Source organism: Protopterus annectens, chromosome 2.part1, assembly GCF_019279795.1.
Source record: "Protopterus annectens isolate FY-2018-M chromosome 2.part1, PAN1.0, whole genome shotgun sequence".
Lineage (NCBI taxonomy): Eukaryota > Metazoa > Chordata > Ceratodontiformes > Protopteridae > Protopterus > Protopterus annectens.
In genome coordinates this window covers 943,133,058-943,153,173 of record NC_056729.1, presented here as the reverse complement: position 1 = coordinate 943,153,173, position 20,116 = coordinate 943,133,058, and the positions used below count along the sequence as shown (strand labels likewise).

The following is a 20,116-nucleotide window of genomic DNA, read 5'->3' as shown; positions in this document are numbered from 1 at the left end:
AAACTCAGTAAATAAAGCACAAGCACCATACACAAACTCAGTAAATAAAGCACAAGCACCATACACAAACTCAGTAAATAAAGCACAAGCACCATACACAAACTCAGTAAATAAAGCACAAGCACCATACACAAACTCAGTATATAAAGCACAAGCACCATACAAAAACTCAGTATATAAAGCACAAGCACCATACACACAAATAAACATTGTAAATTAAAAGGCACCTTACCTGAATACATCCAGCTAACGTACATCCTTCCCGCGCAATACTGAAGACCCGCGAGATCCCAATGCTCCTTCCGGCCGAGATCCCAATGCTCCTTCCCGACGAGATGCTCTGTCGAGTCCCTGCTGCTCCTCTTGCAGTCGGACGCGACCCATAATCCTGGGAGTCTGTGCACTGTAAAAGTGCACAGGCGTCTCCTTGTGTCCCCTATGGGGACGGCGGACTTGAGCATGCGCATAGACCGACAGTAGTCGGGACTCGGTCTATGCGCGAAGTCCGCGAATTTTGAAAAAAATATTTTTTTTTATTTTTTAGTTTTCTTTCTTATTTTTATTTCTTTTCTAATTTTTGAGGGGGCTGCAGTCCGGCAGCCCTATGCCACGAGCCGCCCCTGGCACCAGTACTTTACTGGTGAATTATTTCTGCATGGACATCACTGTGGTTTGGGTGTGTGGTGAGACAGTGGGTAGAACATAAAAGCCCTCCACAGCTGTTAGCATAATACTGAATGTGTCATCCTATTCTCCACTCTCTCTTCTCTATGCTTACACATTGACATTTATCAACTCTGCGGGGCTCCAGCTTATGATTAACAAGGCAGACAGATGTTAGGGATGTCAGAGTAGAAAATTAAGGAAAGGCTCTAGGACACAGATGATGGCAGACAGCTGTGAGGGGAATCAAAAAAAGTTTTCCCTTTTCCAGCATGGCTGTTTGTAGAGTTCTCTCTTTCCTTTTTCTGCTTGATTGCAACATGCAAAATGGGGAAATATTATGAAACATGAGAAATGTATGGCATTTTCTGGCTACTTAGAAACATAAAAAAATGATGTTGTCAGTATAAATTTTTGCATGAACAATTTACTAAGAAGAGTAATTCCATGTAGCCTTACCCACTATACATCCAACTGTTTCATCACTTAATACTCTCTATATTTAAAAAAAGTTGCACATCAACAGTGTTACGTCAGGCAAGATTACAGTAGTATGTGGGGCTGAGTACAGTTCTAATCACTCAGCTTAAGCAGCTAGCTAGACATTAAGCTTTATTTATTTATTAATTTTCCCTGGCTGCTATGCTGTGGAGCCTAAAGATGTCCCATAACAAAGGCATTGTTGCAAGTATAATTAGGGTGGGAGGAGGTAAAGGCAAGGGTAACAGACTGAATGGCATTGGACAGATCTGAATATTTGGTAGTCTGTTTTAAAAGGAAGACCAGCAGCTGACATTCATTGAATACTTTTTTTATAACCAGTCATCACGCATGCTAAGTTATGGCATAAAAAACACTATTAAGATAAGCAGTTAGGCCATGCTAAAGATTTACACAGGTGAAGGAAGGGTAACAGACTGAATGGTACTGGACAGTTCTGCATATTTGATAGTCTGTTTTAAAGACAGACTAGCAGCTGTCATTCATCACAGACATATTTTATAATGTAAGTAAATCATCACACATGCTCACTTGTGGCATATTAAGCACTATGTAGGATCAACAGGGTGAGCTGAAGACTTACATTTGTAGATTTATTAAACTAACTATAGAGATCAGCGAAAAAGCTATTAATATCTCTCTCTCTCTCTCTCTCTATATATATATATATATATATATATATATATATATATATATATATATATATATATTTGAATGGTGCAGTAGTGTAGCAGTAGCATTGTCACTTCACAGAAAGAGGTTCTCCGCTTCTATTCTCAGCTGGAGTGCCTTCTGTGTGGAGTCTGTATGTCTTCCCTGCATTTGTGTGGGTTTTCTCCAGGTGCTCCAGTTTCCTCCGATGTTACAAAGACATGCATCTGGAGTGTTTCTCTCCGGGCCTCTGCAGAAAAATGGCTTTGATCCAAGTCGGACTTTCCTGGTAAACAAATGTTAAATAAATAAAATAAAATAAAATAAATATATATACATATATAGATAGATAAATAGATACAGATATCTATAGATATACATATGCAATACACAATTTATTTTTTCAAACACATGAAGAAGCTGCAGCTTAGCAGTCAAATATCACAAGCAACCTCTGGAAATCATGTGTATAACTAAGTTAATGAAATCAATTTTTTTCTGCAGGGTTGCTGGTCTTAATGCCCATGACAGTGGGAGGAGCTTGATATGGCAGAGGTCAGAAGTAGGGCCACTTCTCTGCATCAAGAACAGTCAGTCGAGGTGGTCTTTGCAGCTTATATGGATGTCTGCTGGATGGCTCTCACTGACGTTCCAGCCATGGCCCAGGCCCACTGTGAATAGACAGTAAGGCAGATCCAGGACATACTGGATCAATCATATCTTTCATTTAGTCTGGGAATGCTTAGGAATCCCTCAGAATGAGGTGAACTCTGTAGCTGGGGTAAATTAATTTGGTCTGCTCTGCTGCTACAATAACCCTAAACACTGGAAGTGGAAGGAAACTACTGAAGTGTGGGCAAAGACAATTATCTTGTTTTTAATTAATAACATTCATACAGCTGTACAAAATAAAATCTAACAAGTACATCAAATAAAATCTTAATTTATTGCCATAGCAATGCCAAACGTTTAGTACACCACACTCATAAAATTAAAAACATATATGCACTCACCTAGAAGACACTAAAACTAACAAAACTAAAATTGTTTCCTCTCATGATACCATAAATGCTTTGATGAGCTACAGTTAAGAAATCATGCAAGAGACACTATTTTAGAAACTTCAGAAGAAAGTCATCAAGTTTAGTGAAATGAGCAACTGAAACAAATACTTTAAATATCTGTACTATGAAACAAAATGAAAGCATTCAAAATTAAACTCCATAAATATTTGACAATGTGGAAACATACCTGTTTTCCAGGAAGGTATTGGCTTACAGATTTTGTGAAAAAGCCCTTTCACCAAGAAGTTGACAAACATGAAATTTGAAGGTTCATGATAGTGTAGGTGGCTGACTAGACCAGCAAATCCTTGAGGGATGCCATTTTGATCCAAATATCCCTAAAAAGTAAACAAATGTATTATCCTATAAATGCAGTATGGATTTTAAAGTCAAACATAAGAGCACTAACAATAAAAACACTTGGAAAAATATCTCAACAACAGTCAAAAGAAACAATAATGGAAAACATAGTCTACAGCAGCATTTATCTTGGGTTCATGCAGCAAGTATCACACAAAGTGCTTACTCAACTTAACCTATATATGTCTGTCTAACCCCTTCAACATTTGCAGCGAAACCAACTCTGTTGCTATACAAGCAACTTCTTTGGCTTTGCTGGCATATACGGTGATCCCAAAATGTTCTTTGTAATGATCCCAGCATGTTCTTTGCAATAATCCCCCCACTCTCCCTTCACACACACACACACACACACACACACACACACACACACACACACACACACACACACACACACACACACACGAGAAGACTCGCTGATCCAAAGCTCACTAACTACATGTTGGTCAAATTGTATAAAGGAAACTGAGAATGGTTGCTTCTCAGGAAGAGTGGTGTGGCACACTAGATAAACCTTATTTATTCTAGCTCTGCCTGTTGATGCTACATCTAAGCTAAGGGAACATGGCTGTAGTGATGCAATGCAAAACTCTGTAAACAACACTGCAAACAAAACTCTGTTAGAAATAGAGACTAAAAAAAGAGTACCACATCTTGATGCGCAAAGTGAGGAGGTCTGATAAAACTGAAGACCATCTCCATATGTTAAAGACTACAGTGTTTATTTTTTTTTTTTCTAAAACACTTAGATGTTGTAAATGCCTGACATAGTCTCAGTTTCAAAGGGGAATACATTAATGAAATGCAAGACCATGGTCTGCTTCATTTAAGCCCATACTCTTCCCCCATCTATATTGTTCCAGGACAGGAAATGTACGTACTAAAACCCAGCATTAACTGATCGAAAGCTGCATTTGTATGGATAAATAAGATGAATTATCTCTTCTGGGACTTAAAAGTGTTGAGGATATCACAGTTTCTTTAAACCCTCATCTAGCAAACTGTGTACTTATAAACCACACTGAAGTTACACTCCTCCAAAAGCCACAATTTACTATCAGTAATGAAATAAAGTCTATAATGTGGAAAAAAGATTTATTTATGTACATATATACTTATTGGGACAATGCATCTGAGCTAAAAGCCATTTTTAGTGGAAGCCAAGGCAGAAAAGTTCCACACCGAACATATATAAGAAACATTTGGTAACTGATTACATAAAACATTTTTAGCAGCAACATTTATTATAAGAAAAGGAAAAATTGGAAATATTACTAACACCTACACAAGGAATACACTTGTGTAATTGATCAAATTCAAGAAAGGTATTTACCGGAGAAAGTCAAAAACAGGAAAGCACAGAGGAGCATAGAGTAAATATATTAAATACATAAGACATAATGTAAATGAAAGGAAAAAGTATAGTGACAGATTACATATGTTAAGTTGCAAAAGAGGGACATCATATAAATAGATAAGAAGTAATGTAAGGGACAGGAAAAAATTATGTTGTAAATCAGGGATGTAGTGTAAATATATATGAAGTAATGTAAGGGAATGGAAAAAATAAAGTGCGAGATTAGATATGTTATATTGTAAAAGAAGGACAGACTGTAAATTCATAAGAAATAATGTAAGGGAAAGGAAAACATATAGTGAGAAATCACATATGTTAAATTGTAAAAGAGGGACATAGTGTTAATACATTAGAGGTAATATAAGGGAAGGAAAAAGTAAACTAGGTGATTAGATATATTAAGTTGTAAAAGAGGGACATAGTATAAATACATAAGAAGAAATGTAAGGGAAAGGAAAATGTAAAGTGAGAGATTAGATACATTACGTTGTAAAGGAATGGGAAGAAAGACAATACTAGTATGGGAAAGAGGGATGTCTAATAATGAGAAATATGGGAGTGAAACTGTTGAGAGAGAGAAGTAAGTGTGGGAGCAGTTAATGTTAGGAGGAAAATGTGCTGGGTATAGAAGCAATCCATTGTGAGGGAGTGGTCAAATTGGCTTTATCATGAAATGGGCCAAAGCTACAGAATGCCCAGCCTTCAGAGATGGAGTCTAAAAAACTTTGCACCAGCTTACATACCCATTAATTTTTCTGGCAATAATTATGGCCATTTCAGGCTGTACACAGTTCAGGTAGGTTTTGGCCTCTTTGATTCATCTGTTTTTGTATTTGTTTTGTACATAGTATTGTGATTGGATGCAGATTTGATCTTATTATATGATTCTGGCTTCAGGTACTTTCCCTTTCCTTCTGGAAGTGAAAAAAAAATGAACTTCCTGAGACAGCTAAAAGCTTCCCTCACATTACATAGTCAGCCAGCTAAAAACTTCTCCCACAAGACACGCTCAGCCAATCAGCTGTCACAGGAAGAGAGAGGCGGGGAGTCTGAGCTTTTGAAAGCTGGTCAGTACTGGGTTACCTTGGCAGATAAACCAAAATGCCACTGAGACAGTGAGAATGCTGAACAATTTTTTTTTTCATTATTTAAATGAATTGAAAGATTTGATTTAGCAGTTTTTTTTATGACAAAACCTCTTATCCAAAAAAAAAAAAAAAAAAAAGAAAGAAGTCTGAACTGCTTTAATTTAAAACTGCTGAATAAATTAAAACTGAATGGATTTTTATACTATAAAAAGGAATTATCGATCGGGCTTCAACCAGGCTTAAGACTGCATGATATACTTGAGCACAATGTTCTAAACTTTGTATTAGTTTAAGTATTCAGAAAATACAATGCAACAGCACTGCCACATTTTCAAACTTCACTCAGTGCAAGCCACAATGAGTCACTTACTGAAACTCAATATTACTTTCAACTCAAAAGAACCATGATCTCAGAGATTAGAAAGCTCCATGCCATCAGAGTTTAAGTGAAGCCATACACAAACTTGATTCTTAAAAATAATTTCTTTCTGTTTTCCAGTTCCCATTACAATTCTAATAAATAAAATTATTTTGGGACAGCCCCTACACCATAGAAGGAGGCTTATGTTGCTGCTTCTGTAAAGGTGGCATGCCTGTGAAATCTCAAAACTTTAGGCCTATCTAACTAATAAATACATTACCAACAATTAGAAATGGTAATTCATTCCCATCTTAGAGATTTCCTTTACACAAACATTCTCTCTCCTACACAACATGGATTTCAGAAAGCTGTGACCTTACAAGGAATAGCTTTAATGCTAATAAAATCATCAATAACTGTAGGATCAGTTTAGTAATGCCTGACTCCACCCCTTCTGTAGCTATTCTAGCTTAGTAACATGTTACTTTCTTTCCCTTCGTAGTTTGCATGTGTCAGTGTTGTAGTATAGTAAACTTCCTTGCTTTGTCCAAGGCTTGCAATCCTACACAGCATGACTCATTCACCAACAGACTTTACTAAAAGTGGTCTGGATTCATGCACACTGCATTAGGTTTGTAATTACATAATATAAAGAAACTACAGAGTAAAATACAAAATGGACTGTTCTCATACTCCTCCAACTCTCCAGATTTTTACCTCATTTTTTGTTCTGTTCCTTATAAAATTTGTGGTTTTCTGGGAAATCACTAAAGATTTAAGTCACTAAATAATGATGTACATTTGAGCTTCAGACTTCATATCCTTCAGATAATGCATGCTAACACAAATCCTGTTATTCTAGCAACTTTCTAAGTTTATAACAATACTGAAAATCTGTCCCTATTTTTGGCCCACTGCTCCTCCATTATTTTATGCTTTATCCAGATTTATTGTGTGAAGTGGTTGAGACATATGCCTGTTCTGACCTCTGCAACTTGCTCTAGATATCACATGAAGGATCTGTGCTAGGCTTTGTGTTATTTTCTATACAGAGAAGAAGTCAGATGATCTTTTACTTTGATAGTCTCTTGTCATCTTCACTAAACAGATGACTCAGTCACTGTTTGCCTGACAGGTACTCTTTCCAAAGTTGAACAAAATCTTCAGCTCTGTCAAAACAACAAGCTGGGATACGAGTTCCATGGTTGGCCTTAAATATAGCTTAATGCAAGTGTTGCCTTCTTTAATCAACAGTATAAGCTTCCTAAATAACTCAGTCTGTGTATCATTTAATGGTTCGTTAGTCAAGCAGGTCCTTTCAAAGAAGTATCTTGGGGTTAATAAAAGTATCCTCCTAGCCAGTGATTAACTTATATTAACAGCAGCAAACACCACACGTTTGTTAATGTTGAATGCTGACTTACACTCAGATAAAATCCAGCAGCACTGGTTAAAGAAGCATGCATAATTAAATGATGCATTTCAGTGCCTAGATGTACTAAGAAGCATGCTTAATACCAAATGCAAGTAGGAACAGGTGTCTGGGCCCTTCTGGACATAGCAAAATGTCTGCTGAGTAAAGTTTCACTTGAACTGTCACTTGACGGATCAATGCCACTACTAGGGTCATAGTAATAAATGATCCTGTTGCTGCCGTGCCATGCCATGGATTCAGAAATGAAATGCATGGAAAAAGTACACATTTCAATTGTCACAGAGCTCACCAGCAAGTTTATCTCACTTATCTGATAGGGTCTTGAGTTAATAAAAGAGCTGTGCCTGTATTGTTGCTTACTTGCTGCTAATATTCTGTCCTCTATAAAAAAGAATGTTTCTTGGCCTTCTTATTACATTAGAATATTTTCTGATGTTTACCTTTATCTCTGATCTTTACTTTCTACCTCTTTAAAAGTTCTGCAATGGGTTTGTTATGCAAGATATCTTTTCTCAAGTTGTGTTTAAACAGCACACTTACAGGTGCAGCTCAATAGAATAGTGGATGTTCACTAATTTCTCAATATACTGTTTAATACATTTTTTAATGAATTCTTCTGGACCTGGCAATTCTAATGGCTTTGGTAAAACCTTTCATAACATTGTTTTACTAACCAAAAGGCTGGGATCACTTTTCTGTGTGTAACTCTCTTGAATTCACAAAACCCTTTAAAGTGAGGGCTGTTAAAATGTAGACTATTGTTAGTCCACACCATTTCTGGTTTTCCAAAATTAGTAAACATCTTAAGAGCTGGAACTATTGCGTGTGAGCATGTGGAAACTACTGGTTCTGCCACTGTGTTATAAAATTTTTCAAAAGAAAATGTAAAAATCCATCAATCTCTCTCTTAAGCTTTCTATTTATATTTGAGTAACTGCATTTTGCTGACTTGACAAGGCAAGAAGTGTATAATTTATTACAACTAAGTCATACCATGCACATTCTGCACCTCATATTCTTCTATTGCGCTTACACGGTCTACTACTATCTCACCTTTTCCTCTACTTCTTCTTCTGTCAATAGGGATAAATGAGTAGCTTTACAAGTCTAACAGTCTACTAGTTTATAATTCAACAGATATTCTGCATATTAGATTCCTTTCCATCCAAAATAAGGAAAACTACTGTTATTGCTCTAAAGTTTACTCTTCTGCAAAACAGCATTTTAAGGCAGCATTCTTTTTGGATTATACTCACAGGCTCTTCTCTTCACGTTTGGTAATTCTGGCTTTGGCTTTTCCTTCCTATATGTCTCATTTCTTAATATAGTCAACAATGATCCATCTATCACCAACTTTGATTCTCTGGTCAATACACTAACTGCAAGTTCTTGCCTTTCTCCACTGGCATTTATATTTTGTACACATAACACATTGGTTTCTTCATCAGTGTCTGTTTTCTGCTTCATTTTTTATTGCTTTAATCTATGTTCTTATATACTATCTGTTATTCTGTTCTATCTCTAACATTTATTTTTTTTCTGAGCTGTTGCATGCAATGTCTACTCCTGCATAGACCAGCAAACTGATTCTGTTTTTGTCATTTTACTCACACTTTTTCAAAGGATGGACAATGCCTTTTATGGGGAAACATGACTCCATAACAGCTGTACTGTCTAATGCAGCTACCTCTCTTTTCTGCTTTTGTTACATATGCCTATTTACAGTCTTCTCCTGCATTATCTTCACTAGTCTTTATTAGCTATCTGAATTCTGCTCCTGTGTTTCTAACCTGTTTATACTTATCTTTCTTATTTGAATTTTTGAACTTTTACATGAATTTATGGAGTGGCAAAGCAGCCAGCAAAATTAGTTATTTGTCCGGGTTGATTACTAACACATTTAATGCCCTCCTCCTTACCCTACCATTGTTAAATGTCTGTATTATCTGAGCCTTCATTTCTGTATTAACATCAGTGAACTCAAGAACTTCAAGAAAGGGCCCCCAGCCTTATATAATAAATCTTTTATGGGTTCATCTTCATTCTGCCCTGCACATCTGAATCTTTTACATTGTATATTCTACATTTTCTTGTGCTCAGAGTGGTTGTGTAACTTGTTTTACAGATCTTGGAATCTGCCATTTGGTCATACCGTGGCTTTACACATCTAACAGGTTCTTTTGCAATATCAGAACTGTAATAGAGTACAGCTGTAATGCTAATTATAACTTGCAAGCGCTGTAAATAAATAAAATACCACAAGGCCCAACTAATATTTTACTGAATGGTAACAATTACATTTATTTAACAAAACAAAAGTCTACAGAATACAGCCAAAAAGATGAAAAGATGGCTCCAAAAGGATACTTCTTCTGTTCAGTGCCATTAAAGAAAGCTTCAACCTAGTCTGTTTGCCACTCATATATTACAGCATTATAGCAAGCTTAGATCATGCTAGGGAAAAATACTTGGATCTATTCTAATACAGCAGTGAAAGCTGGTTTAAACTAGTATTAAATGTCACCTGTAAACTTGTGTACAAAACATTGTGTTTGTATCTCTGTTGTAGAACCTCTCCCTTGATTCAACTCTGCAAAGTACTGGAACATATACATAGAATGTACAGTCTGCTCTAGCTGTACTAACTTCCATGGATGAGCTCCCTACACAGTTAAGATATGACGTTCCTGCTTTACAAGAAAGAGCTTATTTACTACTTCAGTTGGATGTCATGCAGAATTTATAAAAAGGCACTGATACACTTCAAATAGAATTATTTTGTAAAAACATTCTTTTGTCCATACTACATATAAAGAGTGGCGTATGCATTGATACAGGTGTGAATACAGAACAGGATTCAGAAAAACAAGTCTGCAGCCACATAAACTGCCTAGAGCAGGGGTGTCCAACCTTTTGGCTTGCCTGGGCTGCACTGAGTCAAGAGAAATTGTCTTGGGGCGGCATATCAAATATATAATATAGTTAACTGTTTCACTGTCACTGGCGACCAAAGTCAATCTCCTGGCTCCACTCTAGGTGCATTCAAGCAATAAATGCAATAATGAATGTCTAACAGTTACCTTAAAATTCTAATTCTCTAACATCTTAGTTTCTATTTTTTCAGATAAACAGATATGGAACCCTTGGAGTATAATTTGTGTAGCTGTTAAGAGAATGATACTATTACACCTGCATATATTTCTTTCAAAGCAGGCAAGCATTTTGCAACAAAAACTCAATGCTTCCCCATATTTTTAGAACTTCATTAGGTGACAAACATCAGTGTCGAAATGGAAACTTTAATTCCTTAGGGTCACCAGAGGCAGCTCGTTCTTCAGCAGAGTAAATCAAAATCAAATCACCATAGCAAAAGTTTATTGTTAAAACACTATAAAAAAATAATACAAGTTAAAATCCTACAGGGGCAGCGACTGCAAAGATGACATTTCATTGGCTGATTACATTTCGAAAGGATCTGAAGAAGGCCTTAAAAGGCTTAAAGCGCTCATCCAAGATTTCAACTTTTATGATTTTTTATAGTGTTTTAGCAATAAACCTTCTCTGTGGTGGCATCTCATCTTTTTAATTTTGATTTAGAAATGGAAACTTAAGATGCATGTTTAAAGCGCCAGTACAAATTTTCAAGACAAAGCTGGGCAGCTGACACTGGACTATCTCTGCATTTCAAAGGGACTTACTGAATGTGTGTTCAAAGTGAAGATAAAATGTAATGTTTTTTGCCACTTTTTGTTGTAATACTATTGTTCAACTTCAGACCTTAACTATTTTCAGTCCTCTCTCCACCCAGACAGAGGTTTCCCCCTCCAAAGTATGCAGAGACCCTTAAATAAATGACTGCTCCAGTAGTCTGGCCATGTATGCACAAGCATTTATGACATCAAAATGAAACATTTACCCCAAAGGCCGCTCCAGCAGATTGTCCATGTATGCACAATCACTTTGACATTAAAATGAAACCTTTCCCACAGGATGTCTCTAGCAGTGTGACAATGCATGCACAAGCACTGAAATTACACCACAATGAAACATTAGCCCAAACATACATTCAAGTTTTCCCTTGTATGCACAAGCAGTTACTACATCAAAATGAAGCATTAGCTGATATGAACCCACCAGTAGTTTGCCCATGTATTCACAAGCACTTCGATTACATCAAAATAAAACATTTCCTCCAACAACCCCTTCAGTACTTTGCCCATGTATGCACAAGCACTGAAATGACACAAAATGAAACCTTTTCCTCAATAACCCCTCCAGTAGTTTCCCCGTGTAGGTACAAGCACTTAAATGACATCAAAATGAAATATTTCACCCACAAGCCCTCTATTAGTTCACTCACAAACTCTTAAATTATGCCAAAATGAAACATCAGCCCACACGACCCACCACATGTTACGTATGTGACAGGCTGCTGACTTCACAGGCCTGGGTCTGTACTTAACATTATGTGATTTGGGGCTCGGAAGCCACATGCTAGCTGTCCAGGGCTGCAGGATGGACACCCCTGGCCTACAGCATGTACATCAGTTTACACAATTACTGAAATAGTGATCCATGGAAGATTTATCTGCAATGAGAGAGACCTCATTATTGGCTAATCTGCATGTCGCTGACTTTTACTAAAAGCACCTTGCTGTGGCAGTCTCCTTTGTTGGCCCATAAATCATGCTGGCAAAGGTTGCATATCTCTCAAGTAACCAAAAGTCTGCAGAACATCCCTGATGTTGCTGCATATAGCTGTCAAGTTCCTCACAACATCCCCTGTGGCAGTGAGGCTTACAGTCAGTCAATAATGCTAGACGTGTTCCATATTTCTTGTTTAGAAAATGCATGTTGATGTAAACCCTATTATTTTATTAACTTTTTAAGTGAGTTAACAAAAAATGAAGGTTGTCTCGCAAACAACTTAATAAGAATTAAGTGTTTTTGTCTTCCAGTATCAGATTTTATTATAGTACAATTCACAGCCAATGTAAGTAACTTAAATACATATTCACAATAGTCACATGCCATAGCAGATCACATTATGAAACAGATTAGAAGGTAATCAATTAGTAAAACATAATAACCCATATTACTTACAAAATCTGAGTCTGTTTTTTTTTTAAACACACTGCACTGTTATATTAAAATTTATCACTGGCCAAGTGTCAGTGTTCAACTTAATCTGCCAATACACTTCACAGTAGGGAATGTGATTATTGCAATCTCCTCCTCTCTTAAAAGGCTTCACCTTTTCCAAACAACATATAAAAACTCCTAAAAATTAGAACACAATAAATAATGCTTATACAAAGCACTAGTTTTGTCCCATGTACCAACAACATAATAGTGTTGATATATCCTCTTATGCAATGCATTTGCTGCTTTACTTTTAAAATGGCTTAAAATAATATTCAACAGTTGTTTGCGGATCCTGCAAAGTTCATCCTCATTATTTTTTTTCTGTGTGGAATGTGATGAGTGAGGGCAGTGAGAGGTATGGGAGGCACTGCTCATATATACACATTGCATGTGTTTACACACACATACTCACAAACACACATGCACACAGATACAAGGTCCCACACAGGTATCCACTCACTATCACACATCTAAACTTGATCAGATTTATAGACAAAGTGACTCGTTCATCCACCCCACAAACATGCTTTGGCCAATATTCACAATAGCCATACACTATTTGCAGCTGCACTGCTATGGGGTCAGACCACATTTGCAGACACCTGTTTGAAGCAGAAAAGGGAAGGAAGTGGGTGTAGAGTAAATTAGAAAAATGTGGAATAGCAAGCAGAGGGTCACAATAAAGGACAACTTATGTGAGTGTACAGGATGGGGTAAAGTAAGGCACTGGAATTTCATTATACAGACAGAAGAAAGAGGAGAAGGGTGAAAGGAAAAGAGGAAGGCATATAGGAGTGTAAGTAGAAGCAAACATACACAGAATATTATAGACAAAGAGGAGTGGGAGGGGTTGGTGTTTGTATAATGGCTAAGGTTTTTACCTCACAGACACAGGGTGCATGGTTTGATTCTTGCCTTGGGGAGTATTGCTTGGCATTATAAATGCCCTCTGGCATTGTTAGCATGGATACATTGTAACAGGGTAGTTCATTACTATTGTTTCAGGGATTTGTTCTTGTGGTTTTCTCCTGGGAAACTCTTCTCTTTAAGAATCATTTGCATTGAGCATCTTCACAAAAGGTATTTTTATAATCTCTACACAGAATCTGAGGTAGGACTTACTGGACTTTAAACTCTGGGTAGGGATTCCCATATTTTAGGAGCTAGTATGGAGAAAGAGGACTCTGTGTACTGTAGCTTATTTTGGGAGGGGTTTGAAGTTTAAGAGTTAAAAGATCTCAAGCTGTCTCTCAGACAGTCAACAAGAAAAGAAGTGAAATAAGTCAGACTAACATTAAAGACAAAGGATGAAGTTAGTTGCTTTTTCTGTGCATGACTGGTAGCCATATTACTTTTGACAATATGAATGTGGTGAGTGCTTTGTAAACCTATAAACATTGCCTGTTGTAGTTTTAGTGATGTGAAAGTTCACCTTCTTTTCGTATAGCTGTTTTTCTGCTGAGGAGAGGAAATTGGAGGTCTTTTTTAACCTCAGAAAAGGTGATGGCCTCAGTAATTTGGACATGACACTATAAGTTGAGAATTAGGTCTAAACATGTATGCAAGTATATGTACTGCTGAAAAACTGTGATAGGTTCAGGGTTATTGTGGATAACTGCACAGTTTTTTTGGACATTTTCCCAGTTTAAAGATGGCTCCAAAAAGCACACAATTTTTATGTGTGTGTGTGTGTGTGTGTGTTAAGCTTGAGGGAGTGGTTAACTCATTACAGCCAGGTGATATATCCAGGTGTTTCTGCAGTTTCATCCTACTGATGCCTCTAGGCATCAAATATTGCTAGTTCATATTAGCATTAATAATTCCAAAACAGTGCCACATACAAAGCATTAGAAGAAATTATCATAAAACTTATACAATTGCAAATATAACTGTATTGATATTTGACCTCTGTCTAGTGCAGGTAAAGATATATTCATTGCTGCTCATATAATATTTATTTATGTTGCCATACATTTCATGTTTTTCTAAATATCTTGATAACCAAGCAGCACAGATACACCTGTTTAAATCTCTCAGCAGTTTAAACAAAATACAGCTGACAGTGTGTGTGTAACTTGAGCGGTTGCTGAGATATTGTAAGTTGTTTACAAAATACTACAAACTTAGTAGTAACTGTGTTTACTATGACTTATAATTTCCACTGTAAGACCTAGAACCTAAACGTACTACCATGATAAAAAATAATTGTAGTAAAGAGTTTGTCATTCATACTTCTTTGCCAAACCCTATGGTTTCAGATATATGCACATTTGTTTGAAATGTGTGGCTGTCATTTGATTCTATTAAAAAACATAGGCTGTGCCCACTGGAAGTTGTAGTGCAAGCCTCCAGAGCTCCACTGTAGGGAATGAGTTAACTGAACAGTTAGAAATGAGTCCTAGATCCTATTCTAATTTGCTTTCTATATGTATGGGAGGCATGACTGACCTGTAAGTAACCAATTTGTAAGGGTACAAAATAATGGGAAGGTGACAGAGATCAGCAGGTATCTAAACACAAGACAAGTCGTTAGCAGTAGAACAGGGTCCTTAGATAAAAATGAAAGATACAATTTCCACAGGAACATCCAATAGACCCCTCAATGGCTATATTTGTAGATATAAAGTTTGCAGTAAATTTACACCGGAACATTCAATGAACCATTCAGTAAATAAAATCTGCAACAAATTTATTTGGTGAGTGCTTTCTTGGCATAGAAACACTACTTCATCAGACCTATTACTAATGAAACATCCAACTCTTATATATCCATGTTAATTAAAAGACAACCAATCATCAGTTAGCAACTATTAACTTGAACACACCTTCCTTAGAAAATAATACATCATTACTAGAAACTAAGTTTAAGAACATAATATACATCCCTATCAGTTAAAAACATTTTATTAAAAGTATATATATCAAAAGACATATACTACAGTATGTATGACTGTTGTGCCTAATTATACAACCTTATTTTCTAGCCAATGGTCTTGATTTTAACAGGGGTTTAAGAGGTACTCTGTCATTAAACCCCCTTCCTTTGTCTGCCCTGAATCACACTATCCACCTACTTTCTGTTGTCTCTGTCATGTTCACAATATTGCCCCCTCTTTCACTTCCATAGACCATTTCTACAGCAAGAAATCTAAATGTGTGTGAAGTGTCTGTTGTATTAACATGTTTTGCCAAAGCATTAGTGCAATCACCATTCCTAATCTTCAGCATATGTTCCCTAATCCTAAATCTCAGTTTCCTGTTGGTTTTGCCAACATAGAAAGATGAGCACTGGTTACATATCGCTAAATAAACAATGTTTATACTACTGCAGTTTGCCCTAACATTAAACTCAAATTCTGTCTGAGAATCCTGATTTAAGAATTTATTAGTAGTATCAATGTAACTACATTGATTACAGTTATAGCATGGAACAGTGCCTTTCTTTCCACCCAGTTCATTCATCTCTTTTCTCTTTTTTGGATAACATAAAAACTGTTTCAGTAACTTTTTATTCTTGTAAGAGAAAAAAGGCCTCTCACCTACAATAGGACATATATCTGGGTCTTGTGTTAAAATTGACCAGTACTTCCTGATAACATCTGTGACTACACACACATCACTTGAAAATTCTATTGGAAAACATACAAAGTTATTCATCCTTCTCTTCTTATTATTCCAATTACATATAGTAGAGACACCCCCCTCTGAATAGTATGGTTTCCCCACATTACACCTCATGTCAACTGCATTTCATAGTGTCTCATGGGTCATGGAGTCAGTATATCCCCTTTCACAAACCTCTGCTCTAAGTCATTTAATTCAGCATTAAATATTTCATATGAGTCTAGATGCCTATAAAGTTTGGCCTTTGACTACATTCGTAAAGATATGCCTGGGATGCATACTGCTTCTGTACAAAAGATGATTCCTATGACAATCCTTCCTTTACATTTTAGTAGATAACTTCCCTGTGCTATCCCAATATATACATATATCAAGGAAGTTCATTTCTTCATAAGAAGAAATCTTAAACGTTAAAAAGTCTGTTGTATTACTGAGAAACTTACAGAAGCTGTCTAATTCATCAGTACTACCCTTCCACATTAGGAACAGGTCATCCACAAAATGTTTGTAGAAAATCAGCTGGTCCCACCTGCCCAATGACAGCACATACTGATTCTCCTAACTGGCCATTACCAGGTTGGCATAGCTATTGGCACTGGAAGTGCCCATAGCTACACCTTCCTTTTGTAAGTATAAGTCACGGTCAAACATCATAACATTGTTTTCCAAAATAAGCATCATAAGCTGACATAAAAGATCCACATGTTTACCTTCATAAGTTTCGTCAGATAATAAGTATTCACGTAGCATGTCCACACCCTGCTCATTAGGTATACATGTGAACAGGGAGCGTGCATCCAATGTGACCAGCAATATTGTATTCTCCAACATTAGTCTTGGTTTCTTCTTAACAAATTCCATCATTTTAGCAGAAAAGCTCTCACCCACTCCTTCAAATATATGTAGGTTATGACTCTCTTCACTTCCAACTGCATTAGTAGGGCCGACTGCCCTATTAACACCAATTTCTGCCATTGCTACTAACCACGACCAAACAACGCAGAAATATCTAAACACAAGACAAGTCGTTAGCAGTAGAACAGGGTCCTTAGGTAAAAATGAAAGATAAAATTTCCAAAGGAACATCCAATAGACCCCACAATGGCTATATTTGTAGATATAAAGTTTGCAGTAAATTTCCACAGGAACATTTAATGAACCACTCAGTAAATAAAATCTGCAACAAATTTATTTGGTGAGCACTTTTGTGGCATAGATACACAGATGTTTGAGAGCAACAACAAGAAGGACAGTAGCACAACAGTAGGAATGAGCCTCCCGACGACATAGAATTCTTCAGAAAGCAATGAAGCTCTGTTTTTTCGGACACTACCGATATGCCTAGACACTATGCAACTGAGGAACAAGGAATAGAAGGAGTTTTGCAGAGGCTGAATGAAAAGAAGATACTCCCAGAACTTTCCAGGTAAGAAAGCTCCAAAGAAAATTTAGTTTGGAACATTTCCTCAAGGGCATTAAATCAGGTACAAATTGACTTGTTAAATAAGGGGCTTTCCTTTATTCCCTCAAGAAGGACTGAGGTAACTGAAACCATTTTTAATTTAAAATTGTTCAACAGGAATGTTTTACTGAAGTTGATGTTTAAGGATGTCTCAGATTTTGATAACGTTAGTTATAGGAAACCCAGTACATTTATACCATTGAATACAGTACTATGGATATTTTTTCAAAGTTGTGTGAAATGGAATTATTTGAGAAGCTGGGTGATAAAAGAAAAAATAATTTTTGTAATATGAATAAACAGGAAAATAAGGCTTTAAGAAACTTGCAGATGGACCAAAGCATTGTGATAAAACCTCCGGACAAAGGGGGTCCCATAGTAATTATGGACAGTGATTACTATGATTGAACTATGCAAGACATGTTAGGTGATAATAAATTTTACAGTTTGATTAGCCCTGCAGAACTTAGAAAATTGACAGTAAATGTTGAACAAAATTTGTATGATATGTTATTGAATCATTTGATAGATTTAGAATTATATAATTATTTTAGAGTACCCAAACCTCTGACACCAGTTATAAATGGATTAACCAAAATTCACAAGAATCCGGTTACACCTCCATTGAGATCAATTGTCTCAGGAAGGAATTGGGTAACAGAGCCTATATCACTGTTTGTGAAAAGGAATTTGAGACCCATTGTTGACAAGAACAAGTATATTCTTAGAGACTCTAAGCAGTTTTTACAAGATCTATTCAGTTACAATAGGGATGTTGATTTGCAGAAAGGTACACTATTGCTCGTCACGTTGGATGCACGCTCCCTGTTCACATGTATACCTAATGAGCAGGGTGTGGACATGCTACATGAATACTTATTATCTGATGAAACTTATGAAGGTAAACATGTGGATCTTTTATGTCAGCTTATGATGCTTATTTTGGAAAACAATGTTATGATGTTTGACCGTGACTTATACTTACAAAAGGAACTGATAATCCAAACCAAAAAGACACCAAGGATCCACAGGCACTAAGCGTTTTAATGATAGACAGGAACCAGCACGAACATATAACAAAGTGAAAGCACACCAAATACAATTAACGTTTCATAAAATCTCATTTTCGTCACCAACTTCTTCAGATAGCAATTAGTCTTCCATCAATCCCTTAAACTTATAGGGCTAACAATTAGTTGTCATCCAATGAAATTTGAATTCAGTTAAGTGAATATTTAAAGATTTATACATTGCAAATATGTACACAATGAATGTAAAAGATATAAGATGAAAGTAAATGTTAATACTTTTAAAAAGTTGGCTGCAATTTAATCTTAAACCATTAAGTATATGTAAAAGTTGTATAAATATAATGAAATATAACATTAAATATGATGAAATATAAAATTAACACACATACTTTAAAATTATAATACATTCACTTAACTGAATTCAAACTTCTTATGAAGAAATGAACTTCCTTGATATATGTATATATTGGGATAGCACAGGGAAGTTATCTACTAAAATGTAGAGGAAGGATTGTCATAGGAATCATCTTTTGCACAGAAGCATTATGCATCCCAGGCATATCTTTACGAATGTAGTCAAAGGCCAAACTTTACAGGCATCTAGACTCACTACAAAGGATGAAGTATTTAATGCTGAATTAAATGACTTGAGAGCAGAGATTTGTGGAAAGGGGATATACTGACTCCATTACCCATGAGACACTATCAAATGCAGTTGACATGAGGTGTAATGTGGGGAAACCATACTATTCAGAGGGGGTGTCTCTACTACATGTAATTGGAATAATAAGAAGAGAAGGATGAATAATTTTGTATGTATTCCAATAGAATTTTCAAGTGATGTGTGTGTAGTCACAGATGTTATCAGGAAGTACTGGTCAATTTTAACACAAGACCCAGATATATGTCCTATTGTAGGTGAGAGGCCTTTTTTCTCTTACAAGAATAAAAAGTTACTGAAACAGTTTTTATGTTATCCAAAAAAGAGAAAAGAGATGAATGAACTGGGTGGAAAGAAAGGCACTATTCCATGCTATAACTGTAATCAATGTAGTTACATTGATACTACTAATAAATTCTTAAATCAGGATTCTCAGACAGAATTTGAGTTTAATGTTAGGGCAAACTGCAGTAGTATAAACATTGTTTATTTAGCGATATGTAACCAGTGCTCATCTTTCTATGTTGGCAAAACCAAAAGGAAACTGAGATTTAGGATTAGGGAACATATGCTGAAGATTAGGAATGGTGATTGCACTAATGCTTTGGCAAAACATGTTAATACAACAGACACTTCACACACATTTAGATTTCTTGCTGTAGAAATGGTCTATGGAAGTGAAAGAGGGGGCAATATTGTGAACCTGACAGAGA

At 36.2% G+C, this 20,116-nt stretch overlaps 1 protein-coding gene across 1 annotated transcript in view; it reads right to left on the bottom strand.

Annotated features, from left to right (window-relative positions):
• LOC122794922 (probable ATP-dependent RNA helicase DDX60) overlaps positions 1-20,116 on the bottom strand; it is a 2,165,155-nt gene that overhangs the window by 516,820 nt on the left and 1,628,219 nt on the right. The window contains exon 34 of the mRNA XM_044063515.1: positions 3,067-3,217. Within this exon, the coding sequence (XP_043919450.1) occupies positions 3,067-3,217 (151 nt within the window). The remainder of the gene's footprint in view (positions 1-3,066; positions 3,218-20,116) is intronic.